Source organism: Mauremys mutica, chromosome 3 (assembly GCF_020497125.1).
Source record: "Mauremys mutica isolate MM-2020 ecotype Southern chromosome 3, ASM2049712v1, whole genome shotgun sequence".
Classification (NCBI taxonomy): Eukaryota; Metazoa; Chordata; order Testudines; family Geoemydidae; genus Mauremys; species Mauremys mutica.
This window is the reverse complement of record NC_059074.1, coordinates 177713894-177730843: the sequence shown is the minus strand read 5'-3', so window position 1 is coordinate 177730843 and position 16950 is coordinate 177713894. Positions and strand designations below refer to the sequence as shown.

At 43.0% G+C, this 16950-nt stretch overlaps 1 protein-coding gene across 1 annotated transcript in view; it reads left to right on the top strand.

The window, feature by feature from the left end:
• Positions 1 to 16950, top strand: part of SPTBN1 (spectrin beta, non-erythrocytic 1) — a 201031-nt gene that overhangs the window by 104637 nt on the left and 79444 nt on the right. Inside the window, exon 3 of the mRNA XM_045008632.1 lies at positions 16050 to 16201. Within this exon, the coding sequence (XP_044864567.1) occupies positions 16050 to 16201 (152 nt within the window). The remainder of the gene's footprint in view (positions 1 to 16049; positions 16202 to 16950) is intronic.

Genomic DNA, 16950 nt, shown 5'->3' with positions numbered 1-16950 from the left:
TGCTGTCCAGGATCAGTTGTGCATTGCATTGCCTGAGTTCCGCTCTAAATAACTCCAGCAGCCAATGGCCCCAGAAGGCTCATGGCAATTACTGGGGTGTAAGGACGTTTTGGCCATGTCCTATTTCCCTAGGCTATGTCCCCCAGCAGGGAGGGAGTATAGTATGTTGGGGATTCTCCCCAAACTAGCTATGCTGGCTTTAAGACCAGAATCTACCAGTGGTGAAATGCCATTTCCACACTGCAGAATTTGAGCCAAGCTGAGTAAAATAACAATATTAGATGATGCCTGCAATGGCAGGAACTATGGGTTGGGTAAAGGGCTGCCTTTCATCCTTATCTCTTCTGAATTCCACGGATGTGCTTGACTTTAAACATTTGTTAGCATAGTTTTAGTATGTCTCTGTACGAATTACTTAATACCAAAATAGCTTTTGTTCTCTGATTTACATAAATAAACCCTCATTTCTGGTTAGCTGCTGTTGCCAAGTTTGAACTACACTTTCCCAGCAGCTGTTGCAAGTCACTATGGACCAGTTTTTGAAAAGTGTATACACAGAGCATTTTTCACACGCCTGAGCTGCATATGTGCTTGAGTCAGGCTTACATGAGCTCACAGGTATGTGCACATGAAAATCCCCGTTTTGTGGGTGTGCATCAGACATGGAGTACACACAGAACACACACAAGCATATGTTTTCAAAAGTGCATATAAGTACTCCTTCAGAGCTTAGGAAGTCTATCAGCCTATTTTTCAGCTACTATATTGACTGAATTTTCTTTTTACTCTCTGTGTCTGTATGCGTGTGTGTGTGTATATATATATGTGTGTGCGCGCACACACACACACACACACACACACAGTTCAGCAAGGTACTTCCTGCCTTTAGTCCAATGAGTTCAGTGGGACTGCTCACTTACTTATTTAGATGCGTGCCTAAGTACAATACCATGCTGAACTGGGGATTAAATGATTTATATATGTTATATAGCACCAATGCACCGTTAATAATGAGTAATCAAACACCCAACTTTTGGAATTTCCTGAATTTTTATGATTGCACCAAAAACATTAATTAAGTTACATTGTATATCTTATGGTATATATTCATAACAAAATAATACACTAAGGTTTGAATTTGGAAACAGATCTGGAATATGCTACATATATGCCATATGGCCAAGGCAGCATTGTTGGAACAACCCTCCCTGTGGGAATTTCCTGAGTTTTGAGTTTTCTTTATTGTCTTCATATTGTATTAATATTAGGTTTTGGCATTTAATTTCCCTGCTTGTTTTAAAGAAAAGGGGAATGAAAAAAGAAATCTGAAGGTATATATGACTTGGTGAGCTTGGTAGACTATTTGAACTGGAGCTATCATTCTCACTAATTCTGCTTTCCATAAGTGAGTTCCCTGATGTGGAGATTTTCAACCTGTGAAGTTTATAAACTCCCATCACCAGACTACAGCATCCTTAATCAGAGCCCCTTACCACTTAATTTTACAAAGATTAGAAAAGTTTAAGTATGGATGCATGAACCTACCGACAGGTATTTCAGATCTTTGGAACTTTATAATTATTGAACCAATTTCCTTCAAATTTGCCTTGTCTTTTATATCTCAATGAGCTCTATAGAACAAGTCAAGTTTGGATACTAGAAATTTCAGTCTCTCTCTTCAGCCATTTTGGAGGTAATTATCTGAGCAAAGCCATTTCTTACTGGAAAAGGCTATTGTGAAGTGAATTTGTTTAAAGGCCCCAACCAACCAAATAAATAAATAAAATCGTCTTTGGGCTGGAACTAAGCACAGAAATTTTCACACCAAAAGGAAAATTCTGAAGTGAGAGATTAGAATGAACATTGAAACTCAGCCTTAATTATACCCTAGAGAGCAGTTTCTAGAGAAGATTCGAGGAGGTGATGTCTTCGAAATGAAGAAATTGTAAATAAAGTTTTGATTAGCTGTGTCCTTTTTTATGGTTGAATTTTTGTGTGCATTTTGACTGACTGATAGAACGTTGACATTAGGGTGTAACGTACAGTGGGGTGTAATTTTTTAATGCAGGTTTTTCTGGAGCATTTCTTAAATACACTGACAGATTAAAGGGCTCAGTTCTGCAAGACTTGAGTTATGTGAATATTGGGACTAATGGGAGCTCTCTGTATGGCAGGCTTGCAGATCTGGGCTTGTGGAGAAGACAGGTTTTCCTTTTAATGCTACTTATTAGTAATCTGCTTCAAATCTCATTAAATATAATTAATTTGAAATCTCTTTTTAGAAATAGCCTTATCTTATAAATTATCCATATATTTCTTCAGTTAGTACAAGTAACTTTTGCTGTGACCTAGACAATTTTTATTGCCAATATTCATTCTGTTTTAATCAAGGGAGAGCTTAGGGGCCATTTTAGCTCTAAACCATAGCACATGCTGATATCCAGCATTATTACCTGATTTGTTACTGTTTTTATTTGGCAATCTCACTGTACAGAACAGTATATCTCCATATGTACAATATACCTTGTAATCATCAGAGGTAAATTATTCTGTGACCATGAAAGCAGACTGAACTGAACAAATCATGAGCAGGGTTATTAAATCAGCCTATTACACTGAAAATATTATTAATCCCCAGTTGATACTGTGGTTATTTAAATATATGCTTGTCAATTTAAAATATTTAATCTAATAGTACAAATATATAATTTAACCACAAATCATTATACACTTAACTCCCAGATTTTATATTTCCAAAGGATTAAATGCATTCATGATTGAGTGTGAGCTTCTGTCTACCATGGCAGTATGTGCCCACTTCCCTGCCTTAATGCTGAACATGGGGCTGCATTGAAAATTATAATCCCAGTGGACAGTTGTGTACTTCATATTCCAGAGCATCTTGACATGTACGATCTTGGAGCTCCAGGATGTGGAGCACTCCAGGTTTCCCTGTGCACCAGTATGTGCACACAGCTGAATCATAGAAATGGGCAGTTAGTTGCATCTAGGCCCAGTCACAAACATGTCTGAGCCCTGAGTTCATCATTAAGGTAAGGAGGGAGTGGGGAACCGGAACCAACAGTACTGCATCTGAAAGGGAACTGGGGAAGACTGAAGGAAAAGAAGTGGCATAGAGAGGTGGTCATAAATAATCCTTCCTACCCCCAAAAATACCCTCCAAAATTCAAAACTTCTGATTTTCCCTTCTCCAAACAACAAAGAGAAGTAGATTTATTTTAAAAATACATTCACTGTATTTGGTTTGCTAGACAGGAGGGAAATAACAGGTAGTAGAGGTACGGGTAAGGTCGTGCCATATCAGCTGCCTGCCTAGGCTGTTCACAGAACTAGCACTGGCCCCTAACATCAGCCGTTAACCATCTAGTTGTATGGGGAAAGATTTTTGTGAAAATCTTTTGGCCCATACCTGCACTGTGCCAGTAAAGAATGTTTTTGGAGGAAGCTACAAAGGCCACACAAGACTGTGTGTAGTTCAGAACACTGCTGTGATCTTAGTCATTTTCGTTGTTCTTTTGTGGGAGTTTCATAGACAATATCTTGAGACAAGTCCGCTCTTTCCCCAGATCCCTTTTAAAAAGGCGATGTCTCTGACTTGATTGCATGTACAGTTTTTTCCCCAAGAGACTTAAACGCTCAGGACCAAATTGGTTGTGCTGAATTTGTGTATTTTAACATTTTTATTCTGTTAGTACATGAAAGCCTGACTGAGCCATACACCGGACAGTAGCTCTTTTATTATTATGCTGAGGCTATTTGTCTGTTCTGTTAGGCTGTTCACCATAGGTGCCAATTTCCTGGGGGGTGCTCGACCTGTGCTCCATCCCAGCCCCCGCCCCCACTCCATCCCTTCCACCAAGGCCTCACCCCGGCCTCACCTCTTCAAGCCCCATTCCACCCCTCCCCTGCCTCTTCCTGCCCCTGCTTCTCCCTTTCCCCCAGTGCCTCCTTTGCATGCCACTTTGAATAGCCGGGGGGTGGGGGGGAGGCGGGGGAGAGGAGGAGGAGCTGATCGGCAACGGGAGGTGTGGGATGGGGGGGCGGGAGGAGGGTCTGGCTAGTGGGTGTTGAGCACCCACTATCTTTTTTTCCTGTGGGTGCTCCAGCCCCGATGCTGTTCACTGATATGTCCCTGTAGTATTTTTTTCAGGATATAATTTCTGGAGTTAGGAAAAAATGTGACTAGGCCTTAGTCCTGCAAATGCTTGTGCCTGTGCTTAACTTCAGTCATGTGAATAGTCTCATTGAAGTCAATGGGACAGCTTATGTGCTTAAAGCTAAACACAGGCGTACAGCTTTGCAGGCGTGTCACCTAAGGTGTAAAATGGTTTTAATTCTCCATTATGACAGTTGGATTTCAGTGGATGTTCTTCAGTTTATACAAAAAGGGTTAAATATCTGACTTGCATAGTTTAAACCAGGGGTGGGCAACCTATGGCACGGCACACGTGCCACCTTTGGCACGCGAGCCGATTTTGCCTAGCATGCGGCTGCCAGCTGGGGTCCCGGCTGCCGGCCCCACTCAGCGCACGCGGCCGGCTGAGTGAAGTGGGGCCAGTGGCCAGAACCCCAGACTGGCGGCAGGCATGCCCCTGCCCCCCCCATCTCCCTCCGGCTCCCCTCTCACCACACTTGTTCTGTGGCCCCCGGGAGTGTGAGCCGCCGGGGCACGGGGCCCTGAGCCTGCTGCGGGAGGGGTGGCAGCAGCTCACACTTTCGGGTGCTGCAGAGCCTGAGCGCGGCGAGGGAGGAGCTGGGGGGTGCATGAGGCCCACTGCCAGCATGCATCCACTTCAGGAGCCCCTCCGCCCCCCCCCGGGGAGGGGCCACCGGGCCACAGCCTGGGCAGGAACACCCCCCGGCTCCACCCTCACCGCGCTCAGGCTCTGCAGCTCCCAGAAGTGTGAGCCACCGCCGCTGTCCCTCCCACAGCTCCACCCCCTCCCGCTGCCTCAACACTCCACGTGGAGCCAGCGTCTGACAGGCATGGGCATCATAAGGGGAGTCCTGGGGGACAGTCAGGGAGCACGGGGAGGGTTGGATGGGTTGGGAGTTCTGGGGGTCCTGTCAGGGGGCGGGGAGTGGTTGGATGGGGCGTGAGAGTCCCCCGGGAGTCTGTCTGGGGGCAAGGATGTTCATAAGGCTTGGGGCAGTCAGGGGACAGGTAGGGGTAGGATCCTAGGGGGGGCAGTTAGGATGGGAGGGTCTCAGGAGGGGGCAGTCAAGGAACAAGGAGCAGGGAGGCTTAGGTAGGGGGTGGGATTCTAGGGGGGCAGTTAGGGGCAGGGGTTCCAGGAGGGGGCAGTCAGGGGACAAGGAGTGGGGGGCATTGGTGCTTCTGACTGGGGCAGTCGGGGTGGGAAGTGGCAGGGAGTGGATGGGGGCTAGGGCAGGGCTCTCCCCTCTTTTTGATGGTTGAAATATGGTAACGATAGACGAGGGGGGAGCCGGGTGGCACATGGGGCCTGGCGCCTACATACATCCACTGCAGCCTGCAGGAGCCCCCGTGGGGGTGCCGGGCTACAGCCTGAGCAGGAGGGGGTGGGCAGCTGCTCCCCGTTAGCAGTGCCACCGCCACCTTTGCAGGGCTGCTGCCCCCCTGCAGCACACTGGCTCCTCCATGGCTGGGGCGCGCTGCTGCCGCAAGCGGGACACTCTGGCTCTCTGGTGCCTCCGGAAGGTGGCTCTTCCCTGCCGAGCTGCTGCAGCGGCCCAAGCCCGGCAAAGCCAGTGAGTGGAATTGGGGCGGGGGCCACCTGGGTTGGGTTGAGAGGGCTCCTGGGGGGGGCTGTGCACCCTCCAGGGGAGTTCAGGGGGCGGGGAGGGGGGAACCTGGTCTGCGGAGCAGCCCCTGGGCACGGCTGGCCCCTGGGCAGGCTGTCCCCTGAGGTCTATAAAGGCTCATTGGGGATTTGCCCCTCAATGAACTGATGTGCAAGGTGGAAGTTTCGCCTCGGGCGCAAAATATCCTTGCACCGGCCCTGCCCCAGGGGGTGCGTGCACCCCAGGTTAAGAATCACTGCACTAAACTGATAAGATCTGCATTTTAATTTAATTTTAAATGAAGCTTCTTAAACATTTTAAAAAACGTGTTTACTTTACATACAACAATAGTTTAGACTTATAGAAAGAGACCTTATAAAAACGTTAAAATGTATTACCGGCACGCAAAACCTTAAATTAGAGTGAATAAATGAAGACTTCTGAAAGGTTGCCGACCCCTGGCTTAAACCCGTCTAGTGAGGATAGGTCAAAGCATATTCCACTCTGTAAATCTGCTATGTGATTTGTCCTCTTTAGAATAAAAATAGGCAGAGATTTTTTCTCTGTTTAATCTTTTATCCCCAGATGGCTTTTATGTTAAATTTATTGGAATGTGAGACCTCCCAGTGATTGTCAATATGGACATAGTCATTCTAGTACGTAGTACGCTGCCTTTCTCAATCTTCTGATGGCATCTTTTTATATTATAGCACCAAACAGTTATCAACCCTATGCAAAAATAATGACTATGAAAATACCTGACCTCCCAAACTCTGTACTACTTGGCTGACTACTCAACATGGTTTTATGCAACATTTTATCTTCTGGGCAAGGTTTAGCAACATCAAAGAGAAAATATCAGAACGTTTTTTACGCTGATAGCCTTGTGCAGCTGTTTTCCTTTTCTCATTTTAAGACATTTTAGGCAATCAAGCTATATATATGATATATTGTTTATAATATGTGTGTTGTGATATAGGACTTAAACTCCCTCTGGTGCGTCCCCGTAAATGAGGAAGAATTGTGAAATACACTGCATTGTTTTGAAGTTTTGGAACATTAAGCCATTGTGGTAGAGCAGAGGAGACACTAGAGGCATGATCCTGCTCCAAATGGAAGTCAGTGGCCAAACACTGTGAGCAGAATAATTTCTTACCTTTTTAATCTTTAATGGGTGAAGTTCAAACACATGTATGTAAAATCTTGGTTATAACACCGTTTTCTCCAGTGGTGTTAATCGAATGCAACACATTTATCTGTAGTCTATTTTGTGTAATAAAATAACCCTTTTGAGTGCACTAGTTTTACATTGAAAACATCAGTTGGCGCCGCTTTGCTGTGTTAAACTACCTGAGAGATTGAAGTAAAAATAAAGCAGATGGCCATTATTTTAGAAGTTCATCCAGCATTATTAAATATGGCATTATTAAATATGGCACATACATGAAATAATGTTCTCAGCCTTGGAATGCTCACTTTGACTTTCTTCACATTTCATTTTTATTTTGTAGCTTGCATGTGTCTTTACTGGGGATTTTGGCTTCCAGGTTAAATACCTTTTTTTATCCTTTTATCAGTCCATATTTTCAGTACCAACATCTTGTCAGCAGATGGAAAACCAGCACAATGCTAGGAGACAAGAAACTTTGCTGTCCAGTTTTATTTGCCTTGTTCTTAAAGGGAAATATGGATACAGTTTTAGAATGCAGTAACGTTAGGAGAAGCTGTTTTTTGCGTTCATAATAGTGACCTTTTTCTAATAGTGTCTAGTAATCTTAGTTCCCACTTGACATTTTTTTTTTCCTTTTGGTGGATTCTAAACATTTTAAATTAGTCTTCATTAGCATAACAGACTTGATTTTAGTTTGAGTTAGTTTTATGTTTCAGGCTGGAGATAACGAGGTTAGTTCAATCAGGGAGGATGAGGCCCTCTTCTAGCAGTTGAGGTGTGAACACCAAGGGAGGAGAACTGCTTTTGTAGTTGGCTAGCCATTGGGCCTCATCCTCCCTGATTGAACTAACCTCGTTATCTCCAGCCTGATTCTTGCTTTCATATATATACCTACCTCTGGAAATTTCCACTACATGCATCCGATGAAGTGGGTATTCAAAAATCTCATGCTCCAATACCTCTGTTAGTCTATAAGGTGCCATAGGACTCTTTGCTGCAGTACCTATCTGCTTCCTCCTGTCTCCCCAGAGGGGGTGAGAAGGAGACTGAACCATGTCCTTGTTCTCTCTGCCACCACCACCAGGAATCTAGCCAAAATTCACTTAGGGGATTGTGGGCTTTCCCTTGTGCCATGATCAAAATGAGGGATTGTGTGTCCTGAGATAAGCTCCCTCTGCTGTCGGGCTGCTATGCACAGGCCTGTACTCATGGTTGCCTAAAGCCGTGGCTTTCAGTCTTTCCAGACTACAATACCCCTTTCAGGAGTCTGATTTGTCTTGTGTACCCCAAGTTTCACCTCAATTAAAAACTATTGGCTTGCAAAATCAGACACTAAAATACAGAAGTGTCACAGCACACTATTATGGAAAAATTGCGTACGTTCTCATTTTTACCATATCCTTATAAAATAAATCGATTGGAATAGAAATATTGTACTTACATTTCAGTGTGATACTTGAGCCTGCTTTTCACTTGTGAGCCTTGTCTGAAGCTGGAGCTGTGAGTGGTGGGGCTGGAACCCAAGTCCTGCCCCCCAGGGCTGAAGCATGTAACTTAGCTTCACAGAGCCCCCTGTGGCATGAGGCCCCGGGCAATTGCCCTGCTTGCTACCCCCTAACGCTGGCCTTGCTCTTGGCACCACCCTGGGAGTTGCAACCCCCAGCTTGAGAAACACTGATCTAGATGAGTTGAGTATCCCCTAGAAGACCTGTATACCCCAGGGGTACATGTACCCCTGATTGAGAACCCACCCTAAAGGACACACTTTTGTTCCATCTTAGAATTATTGTACCTGTTGCTGCTGTTAGATACTGGGTGAGAGCCTCACCCCCACTCGAGCCCCCTTGTTGCCTCGTAAAGGCACCCTAAAAGCCCCAGGTCTAGCTGTAGGAGGATTACACAGGAACTCTAGAAGTCGGGCATAAGACTGCCCATGAAGATCCCTTCACAGGTTCTGCTGTAGATGGCATGTTGTGAGGCAGGCCCAGAACTGTGTAGGTTGTACAGAGGGCCCCAGAGCAGCCCAGGATAGGGAGGTGCAAAGATGGCTGAAAGCTGCATTTTCTGCCCTCCACCTGGGTTGCAGGTTCTGGGATGCAGCACAGAATTTCACCCATTATATTTATTAACTGGCTCTTACAGTTATAAAACAGTGAAAGCTGTAGATTGTCACAGTGAATATGTTCATGTTTCTTCACGATAAAATGTGCACAGATCATAACAGAGTTGTCCAGATAACCATTCATTGTTTTCTCAGGCATCCTCCTTAATAGGAAGATCTTCAGGAATGGTTGGAATTTGTGAAATCATCTATTATTGGCAGCTGAATTCCATATCTTTGCATCTGTGTAAAAACATTAGACCAGAGTAATATCCTGCATCCTGGAAAGCCGAGAATAGAGTGACCATTGGCCTGAGAAAGAAAGTTCTGTTTTCCTCTCTGCGCTGTTGACCTGAATTCTTACGATTCTAAGAGTTCTGGGAAGCTGTTGATGTTGAATATCATAAGCAAAAGCCAGGAGCCTAAATTTGATCTTTAAGACAGTGTATTTAGCAGAGTTTGCTGGAAAGAGCATACTATCTATATTTCTTTACTGTACAGTAAAAAAAAAAATTTTAAGCTTCAGAAATTATATTCAGCTTGTAAAAAAAATTTAAATATAAAGAAGCTGTTGCATTTGCAATTAGGAAGGAAAAGATGTCCTGCGTTCACCCTGGTTGAAGTATTGCACAGGTCTATAACTGGTTGAGTATAACATACAATACACTGCTTATTACCTGGGCACAGCAGGGAAGACTTGAAATGAAGCTTCAGCCCCAGGTCTGAACATTGTTCTGATAATACTGCTAGTCCAGATTGTAGGTTAAACACCCTGCAGCTAGTATTAGTCAGACACTTAATGCTTCTTTCATGGTTTCTTTTTCTGGTTTAATTTCCTTGTCTTTTTTTCTGTATCATTTGTGCTAATTTTAGAACCCTCTCTTTGCAGTTTATCAGATTGAGCATAGCATCTATTTCCAGTTAAGTGGTGGTTATACCTTTTAGGCATCAACTGCCAATGTGATTTTGACTCTAAATGCCTAAATCTCTTTTGAAAATGAGCGTTAGGATCCTAAGTCTGTTAGGTGTTGCAATATTGAGTGCACCAGCATCTAAATACCTTTAAAAAGCTGGGCCTAAAATTCTTCTGCTTGTGTTGGACTGGGTACAGTGCTTGCTGAACAGATTTAAACCCCAATTTTAAATGGGGTTGGGCTCAATCTGTTTAAAACAAGCGTTGGTCAATGTGGAAGAGGGCAAACAATCTTTAAACTGAGTTTAGAAATGATCTTCCAATTCAGGTAGCTTTTGCAGCCACAACATTTGATTGCCTTTGTGCTAAAGGAATGGTGCTGATTAGGGCTGTAAATAGTGGTTAAAAAAAGTAACAGTGTAACCAACTAAAAATGTATTGGTTATACATTTAGCTGAGGAGCTAGGGGTGGAGTACGTTTTACGTGGGGCCCTGGCTGCAGGCCCCCGCACCTGGGGATCCCCGCTGCCAGGTGCGCACCCGGGGTCCCTCCTGGCTGCCACTCCCAGTGCAGCAGCAGAGTTTAACTGTTAACCGAAACCGATAAGACTGTTTATCCCTTAATCAGTTAACCAGTTAAACTTTTACATCACTAGTGCTATCATCACTATTCTGCACACTGTGGGGAGGGCTGTGTATGTTTGTGCTTGTTGGCTGGATTTTTTTACTTCCCACTTCATCTCCTGAGCCAAATTCTCCATTATACTGGTGCAAGCCCACTGAGTTCATTGAATTCAATAGGATGGCACTGGTGTAATTGACAGCAGAATATGGTTCATGGATTTTTATCCAGAATCCTACAATGCCTTTAATTTTAATGAGAATTGGGCATTCAGATTCCTTTGGCAGCTTTGAAAATCCCACCCATAATATTTCAGAATGTTGCTAAAATTGTAAAGGAAGAGTGTTTGTCAAGGAAAGTTTATAACCTAACTCCTGTTTCCTTACTAAGCAACTAAACCAAGTCAGCCATAGTATATTACAAGCACTAAGCATGAGCTGCAAGTCCACCTGCTAATCATATTGTCAGAGGAGTTTCCGTCCACAGGAAATTTCCTTCCTAATGTTGCCTCAAGATAAGTTGGAGTCTGTATTATCAATACAGCTGTTAAGAGCAACTTCCCTTTTCCTGCTGTGCATGTTTTGCATGATGCTCGTTTGTCTTTACCCCTGGGAAACAAATGTTTTCACAAGCTAAAAGACATTGGCAGCTCCACCCATATCCTCTGGTTTCAATTAGATTTTTCAAAATCTAAAAATATCTCTTTAAAGATATGAAGGCTATTTGTCCGAAGTGTCACATTTTTAATGTAAACTTAAGTCATGAGTGACTATAAATGATGTTTCCTTTCCCACTATTGATATTAAATACCCATCATTAGCTATTAAGGTGTATTACCATTAGTATACTTTACTTTTGTGTAATAGTATATACATGAATATAGCATCAATTAGTTATTTTCTGTGCGTTGTTGCATTTTCTAAGCTGTCAGTGCAATTCCTGGCTTAAAGTAGATATGCAAATAACATGTTTTAACTTGAAAGACCTGAATAAAAAATGTACTTGCAGTTTATCAGTTTGAAGGTGATGGTGAAATCAGTTGCAAAAATCTGCCATCATTGTGAAATGCCAAGCAGAAATAGTCAGTAGAGGTTTTAAAACTACATGCCACACCCATTCAAATAAACTTATCAGCAGTTTTAATCTTGTTTTCCATTTACATGTATAAAAAACATGTATAAAGTGTATATATTAGGTGCTGTACTACAGAGGGTATACATGATGTGGTGGTAAAAACGCCTGCACTCTGTCTACTCTGGTGTTTGCACTGTTGCTAATATCAGTGGAGAATTACAGAGCTGAATTTTTCCAGCATAGCTGCACCCAGTGAGAGAGACAGAGTGCCCTCGGGTGGGTAAGGAAAGTGGAAGTCCAGAAAGGGCTGCAGAGCTGCATTCCTGGGTATCTTTCACTGTCTATTTGCTGGCTCTCCTGAAAAGCTGACAGTCAGCGGCATGCCACAAGACTGTGTGGGAGCCTGGCTATTTACTATCAAGCAGGGCTTTCTCAGTGCAGGCAAGTGGATGCATTTGGCCAGTCAGTAATTTGACTTTCCCCATGGCAAGCTCATTTTTCCATCCATACTACTCAATCATAGTGGGCAGGAAGAAAGACAGAAACATCCCCCCGCCACCCCTCTTCCCCCAAACCCCCCCCCCCAAACCCAGATATGGGTTATAACAAATAACTGGAATGTACAGGGATTGGAGAGACATAAGACTTAGAGCATGGAAATTAGAGAGAAAGAGACTTCATGTCTGAAAACATCACAGGTGCAGTGACTAGAATTTGTATTGCCTCCATTTCTATCTTGAAGTTAGTGTACACAGTGGGGAGAGGAGGAAGGAACCACCAGGGGTAGGAGGAAAAGGGGTGGAAGCCGAGCAAGAGAGGTGAAAACAAGACAGAGGAGGGTGGAGAAACAAAGAATCAGAAAACAACCCATACCAATGCAAAGGAAATAATGGAAATCGCAAAGGACAAGACAGAGAGAGGGCTTGGCTACACTTACAAATTTGCAGCGCTGCAGCAGGGTGTGAAAACGCACCCTCTCCAGCGCTGCAAATTGCGGCGCTGCAAAGCGCCAGTGTGGTCAAAGCCCCAGCGCTGGGAGCGCGGCTCCCAGCGCTGTCCGTTATTCCCCACAGGGAGGTGGAGTACGGACAGCGCTGGGAGAGCTCTCTCCCAGCGCTGGCGCTTTGACTACACTTAGCGCTTCAAAGCGCTGCCGCGGCAGCGCTACCGCGGCAGCGCTTTGAAGTGTAAATGTAGCCACAGAGCATAGGTAAAAGGAGAGGAGCAGCAACTGTATTGGGACATGACTGGAAGGGAGTAGCCAGCCACTGATCTGTCAGAGGGGTGGTAGTGTCTCCAGGTGAAAAGGACAGGAGTCACTGCTTAAGGAAACAGAGGTGACTTCCTGGGGATGGATTAACTGAAATACATTGTTTGACCCACACAGCTGTTTTCCTTCCCCAGACAATGGGCCAGATCATCAGCAGGTGTAAATTACTATAGCTTGGTTGAAGTTAACACAGGTTTATGCTAGCTGAGTATCTCGCCCAATGTATCACCATATTTTTTCATGTAACATCCCTAGTCTGTTTTACCTTTCTCTGATTAGTCCATATGTCTGACTCCTCAATTTCCACCTGCTAAAACAACATGGTATCAGCTGGTTTGCTTTCACCATCCATCTCATTTTACCTGCACCCTAAGGAGGACTGGAGAATGGCTGATAATCATGTGTTTATTTTAATAGGTTCCATTACAGATAACTTAGTAACTAGATTTTACAGCTTTCTTGAAGCTATAATGCTTTAAACATCTGAACTATAAGTCTGTACCAGAATCTCTCTATCTGTAGAGTAAATATAACAGGCATCTCTTAATGTTACATTGCTATATAGAAATTACAGTAGTTAGATAAATATACATTATGTAGTGTTTTTGGACACATCTGGATCACCATGAGCTTTTATGTAGCTTTATGGGGAAGGGAGAAGTTGTAATTATTGTTGGAAATTTTTTAATAGATGTAAAATGTTACTAGTTCTTTAACTGTTTTCTGTGACTCGCTAGTTAAAAGGAATCACTCTTGACTTGAAGCATGAATTAGCAGATATGCAACTGTGTAGATAAAGCATTCTAAGGAATTCACTATAAATAGTTCTGAACATCATGTTTAAGGTTACTAGAGAATATATTTCAATTATTATTTGGATAGACTAGTATTTCCACCAGCCAGATATGATGGGATTTTTTTCCTTTGGTGCAAGTTTGAGCAAACTGTGCTGCTATGCTGCTGGAAATGAGCAGCAGCTTGGGTATCGGAAGCTGTCTCTTTTGACTCTCTATATTTGTTTTTGTAATATTGCTTTGCTAGAACAGAGTCTGTGCTTTCTAATGAAGTGGCCCACATCCTGTTCACACTGCTTATTAACAATATATATCTTGGCTTTGTATTGCTGATGTGATGTAATAATTGGAATGAAATATGTGGTCACAAAGCATTGAGCATTTTTTGTGGGGGCAAAGTTGCAACACAATCAGGAGTAGATAGCTCAGTGGGGCAAAGGTCTGCAGCATGTAATAAACTAGGGTTGGTTACTATCAGGGTATCAGAAAGCAAGCCTCAGTTACTGCTAACTTCCTGTTGTGTTGCCATGTCATTGTAACACTGTACTTTACAAAGAGAGAACCACTGCAAACTGCACCATGGGCTGTCAGGCTGTTGAAAACATATTGGTGTAATATAACATAAACACCTTTGAGGGTCAGTTCCAATGCATTAGCCCTCTCACAAGGTACTGCAAGAATAAATCCAGAAATACATGGGAGGCACTGAGATATTGTAGTGACAGAGGTCATATATAAGTAAACAAATATCTACTGTCATTGAGCTGCTGATAGCACTCTCTCTCCTTTTCAGATTCCTCCTTCCTGTTTCCTTCCCTTAGCACCCCCACTCCCCTTCTCTCTATTGCTATTTATTTCTTTACTTTCTGTGTTCTTACCCCCTCGGCTTCAGTTTTCTTCTCCTCTCTCCTCCTATCCCATGCTGGGATTGAAAAGGAGAGAGAGCGTTAGCAGCAGCTCAGTGACAGATCTTTGCCCCATTGAGCTATCTACTCCTGATTGTGTTGTAACTTTTCCCCACAAAATGCTCAATGTCTGTAGGAAAACAGGCACACTGCTTCTCCTGGGAAATTCCAAAAGGACAGGGAGCATGGGAAACATCAGACAGATTCAGTTCTGCATGAAAATGTAACTCTCCTACATTTCAAAAACATTTCATATATCTAAAATAATGTGTCCAGAGTTTTTTTGTGTGCCTAAAATTAGGTTTCTAAATCATAGTGGCCTGATTTCCAAAAGCACTGAGTACCCACAGATCCCAGTGAAGTCAATGAGAGTTTCAGATGGCCAGTGCCTTTGAAATCAGGCCTCTTATTTAGGTGCCTAAATGTGGATTTAGGAACCTGACTTCGAACACCTACGTTTGAAAAGTTGGGCCCATCACTCTTCCAGAATCCAGTGAAATCACTCGGGTTCTTTTCATGGTGTAAGTCCTGATAAATAAGGGCCTGATCCAAAGCCCACTGAAGTCAGTTAAGACCCTGAGTGACCAAATGATGCAGCGTTTTCTGGCTAAAAGTCATTTGATATTCAGCAGACTACTTCTTTAGAGTTTCTGAATTAACGTAGTCTATAGTGAGCATACACATTAAATGAACTATGACTTTTGCCAACGGTTATCTGTACAAACAGTTATGAAAGTGCCTGGTATATGTATGCTAAAAAAAATCCGTTTTCTATGGTTTTGTGTAAATGCAGGCCAACTTCACTCTTGCAGTTTTGGAACAATTCATCCTGCTCTTACATAAATATTTGTGTAAATCTTTGAATCCTAAAATAAATGCTATTATGAGGGGGAAGGAATAAAATAAGTGAGAGGCATTGGACCAAATTCGGCTCTCACACCAATGTTAATCCTGAGTAACTCCATGGATTTCAGCGAAGTTACTCTGAATTTACACCAGTGTAATCAAGAGCAGAAGTTGTCTAAAAGGTGCAAGATAACCAAGATTAACAAAGCACAGGACAGTTGGATAATTCACAGACACTCTTTAGGTTATTCTTTTACAAGTCACCTATTCGTGTTTTAAGATACAGGTTCTGCTGCCAAATCCTGAAGTCCATAGTCCAGATTTACTCCTCAAACATTGCTGAGGCAAAATTCCCAGTGAAATCAGTTCTCTTGACTTCATCAGAAAATACTATAAAATAAGAAAGTTGGATTTTCTGTGAAATGTCCTGATTAAAAAAAACTCCTCTGGAGACACTAGCAAGCCTCTTTATTTGAATATATTGGAACACGGGTTTGAATATCATTATCTTATATCTGTGCATAAGCTTTGATTTGTTTAGAATAATCCTGTATTATTTCTTTGCCTAGATGAACGAGAGGCAGTTCAGAAGAAGACTTTCACAAAGTGGGTTAATTCACATTTGGCACGTGTATCATGTAGAATTACAGATTTATACACTGATCTTCGTGATGGACGGATGCTTATCAAACTGCTGGAAGTTCTTTCAGGAGAGAGACTTGTAAGTGTCTATATCTTTATATTCTTTTTGTCATCACTTCATTAAAACCATGGATGAAATCCTGGCTTCATTGAAGTCAGCGGCAAAATTCCCATTAATGTCAATGGGGCCAGGATTTCACCCCATATTTTTAAGAAACCTCTTCCTATCAATTTTTAAAAATTGTATTTAACATAAGTAAGGGCTTGATTCACTTCTCATTGAAGTGTCTTTGTATTGTCTTCAGTAGGAGTTAGAACCTTTAGAGTCTCATCTATCATGTGAGGTGCTGAGCACTACCAGGAAGGTACTGAGCAGCCTCAACTCCCATTGGAATCCATGAAGGCTCTGAAAGGTGCTCAGCACCTTGCAGCCTGTGGCTGTCTTTGATTAGGGGTGTATGCCACTTGAACTAGAATCCTCTGGGTGACACTTTTTCCTCAGGTATGTATGTGAGCAGTTCTCATTCTCACCAACGGGAAATGAGTGTCAGTATCTGAGGGAAGATTGACCCTGTGGACTGGGTGTAATAAAACTCCAGTGGTAAAAAGTGGTGCTGTATGACTATTGGAAGTCTATTTTAGGGAATGGTGACGTACTAGTTTTTCCACACAGATCATTTGATGATGTCCCTGCTCTCAAAACAACCTTATCAAAGGAATTCAGGTCTACAGCTGTGATCCAAGGCTACATGAGGTTGCAACTGTGTAATCAGGTGTCATCAACTGGTCTTATTAATGGAAGCCATATGGGTTAAGACCCTGCATAGA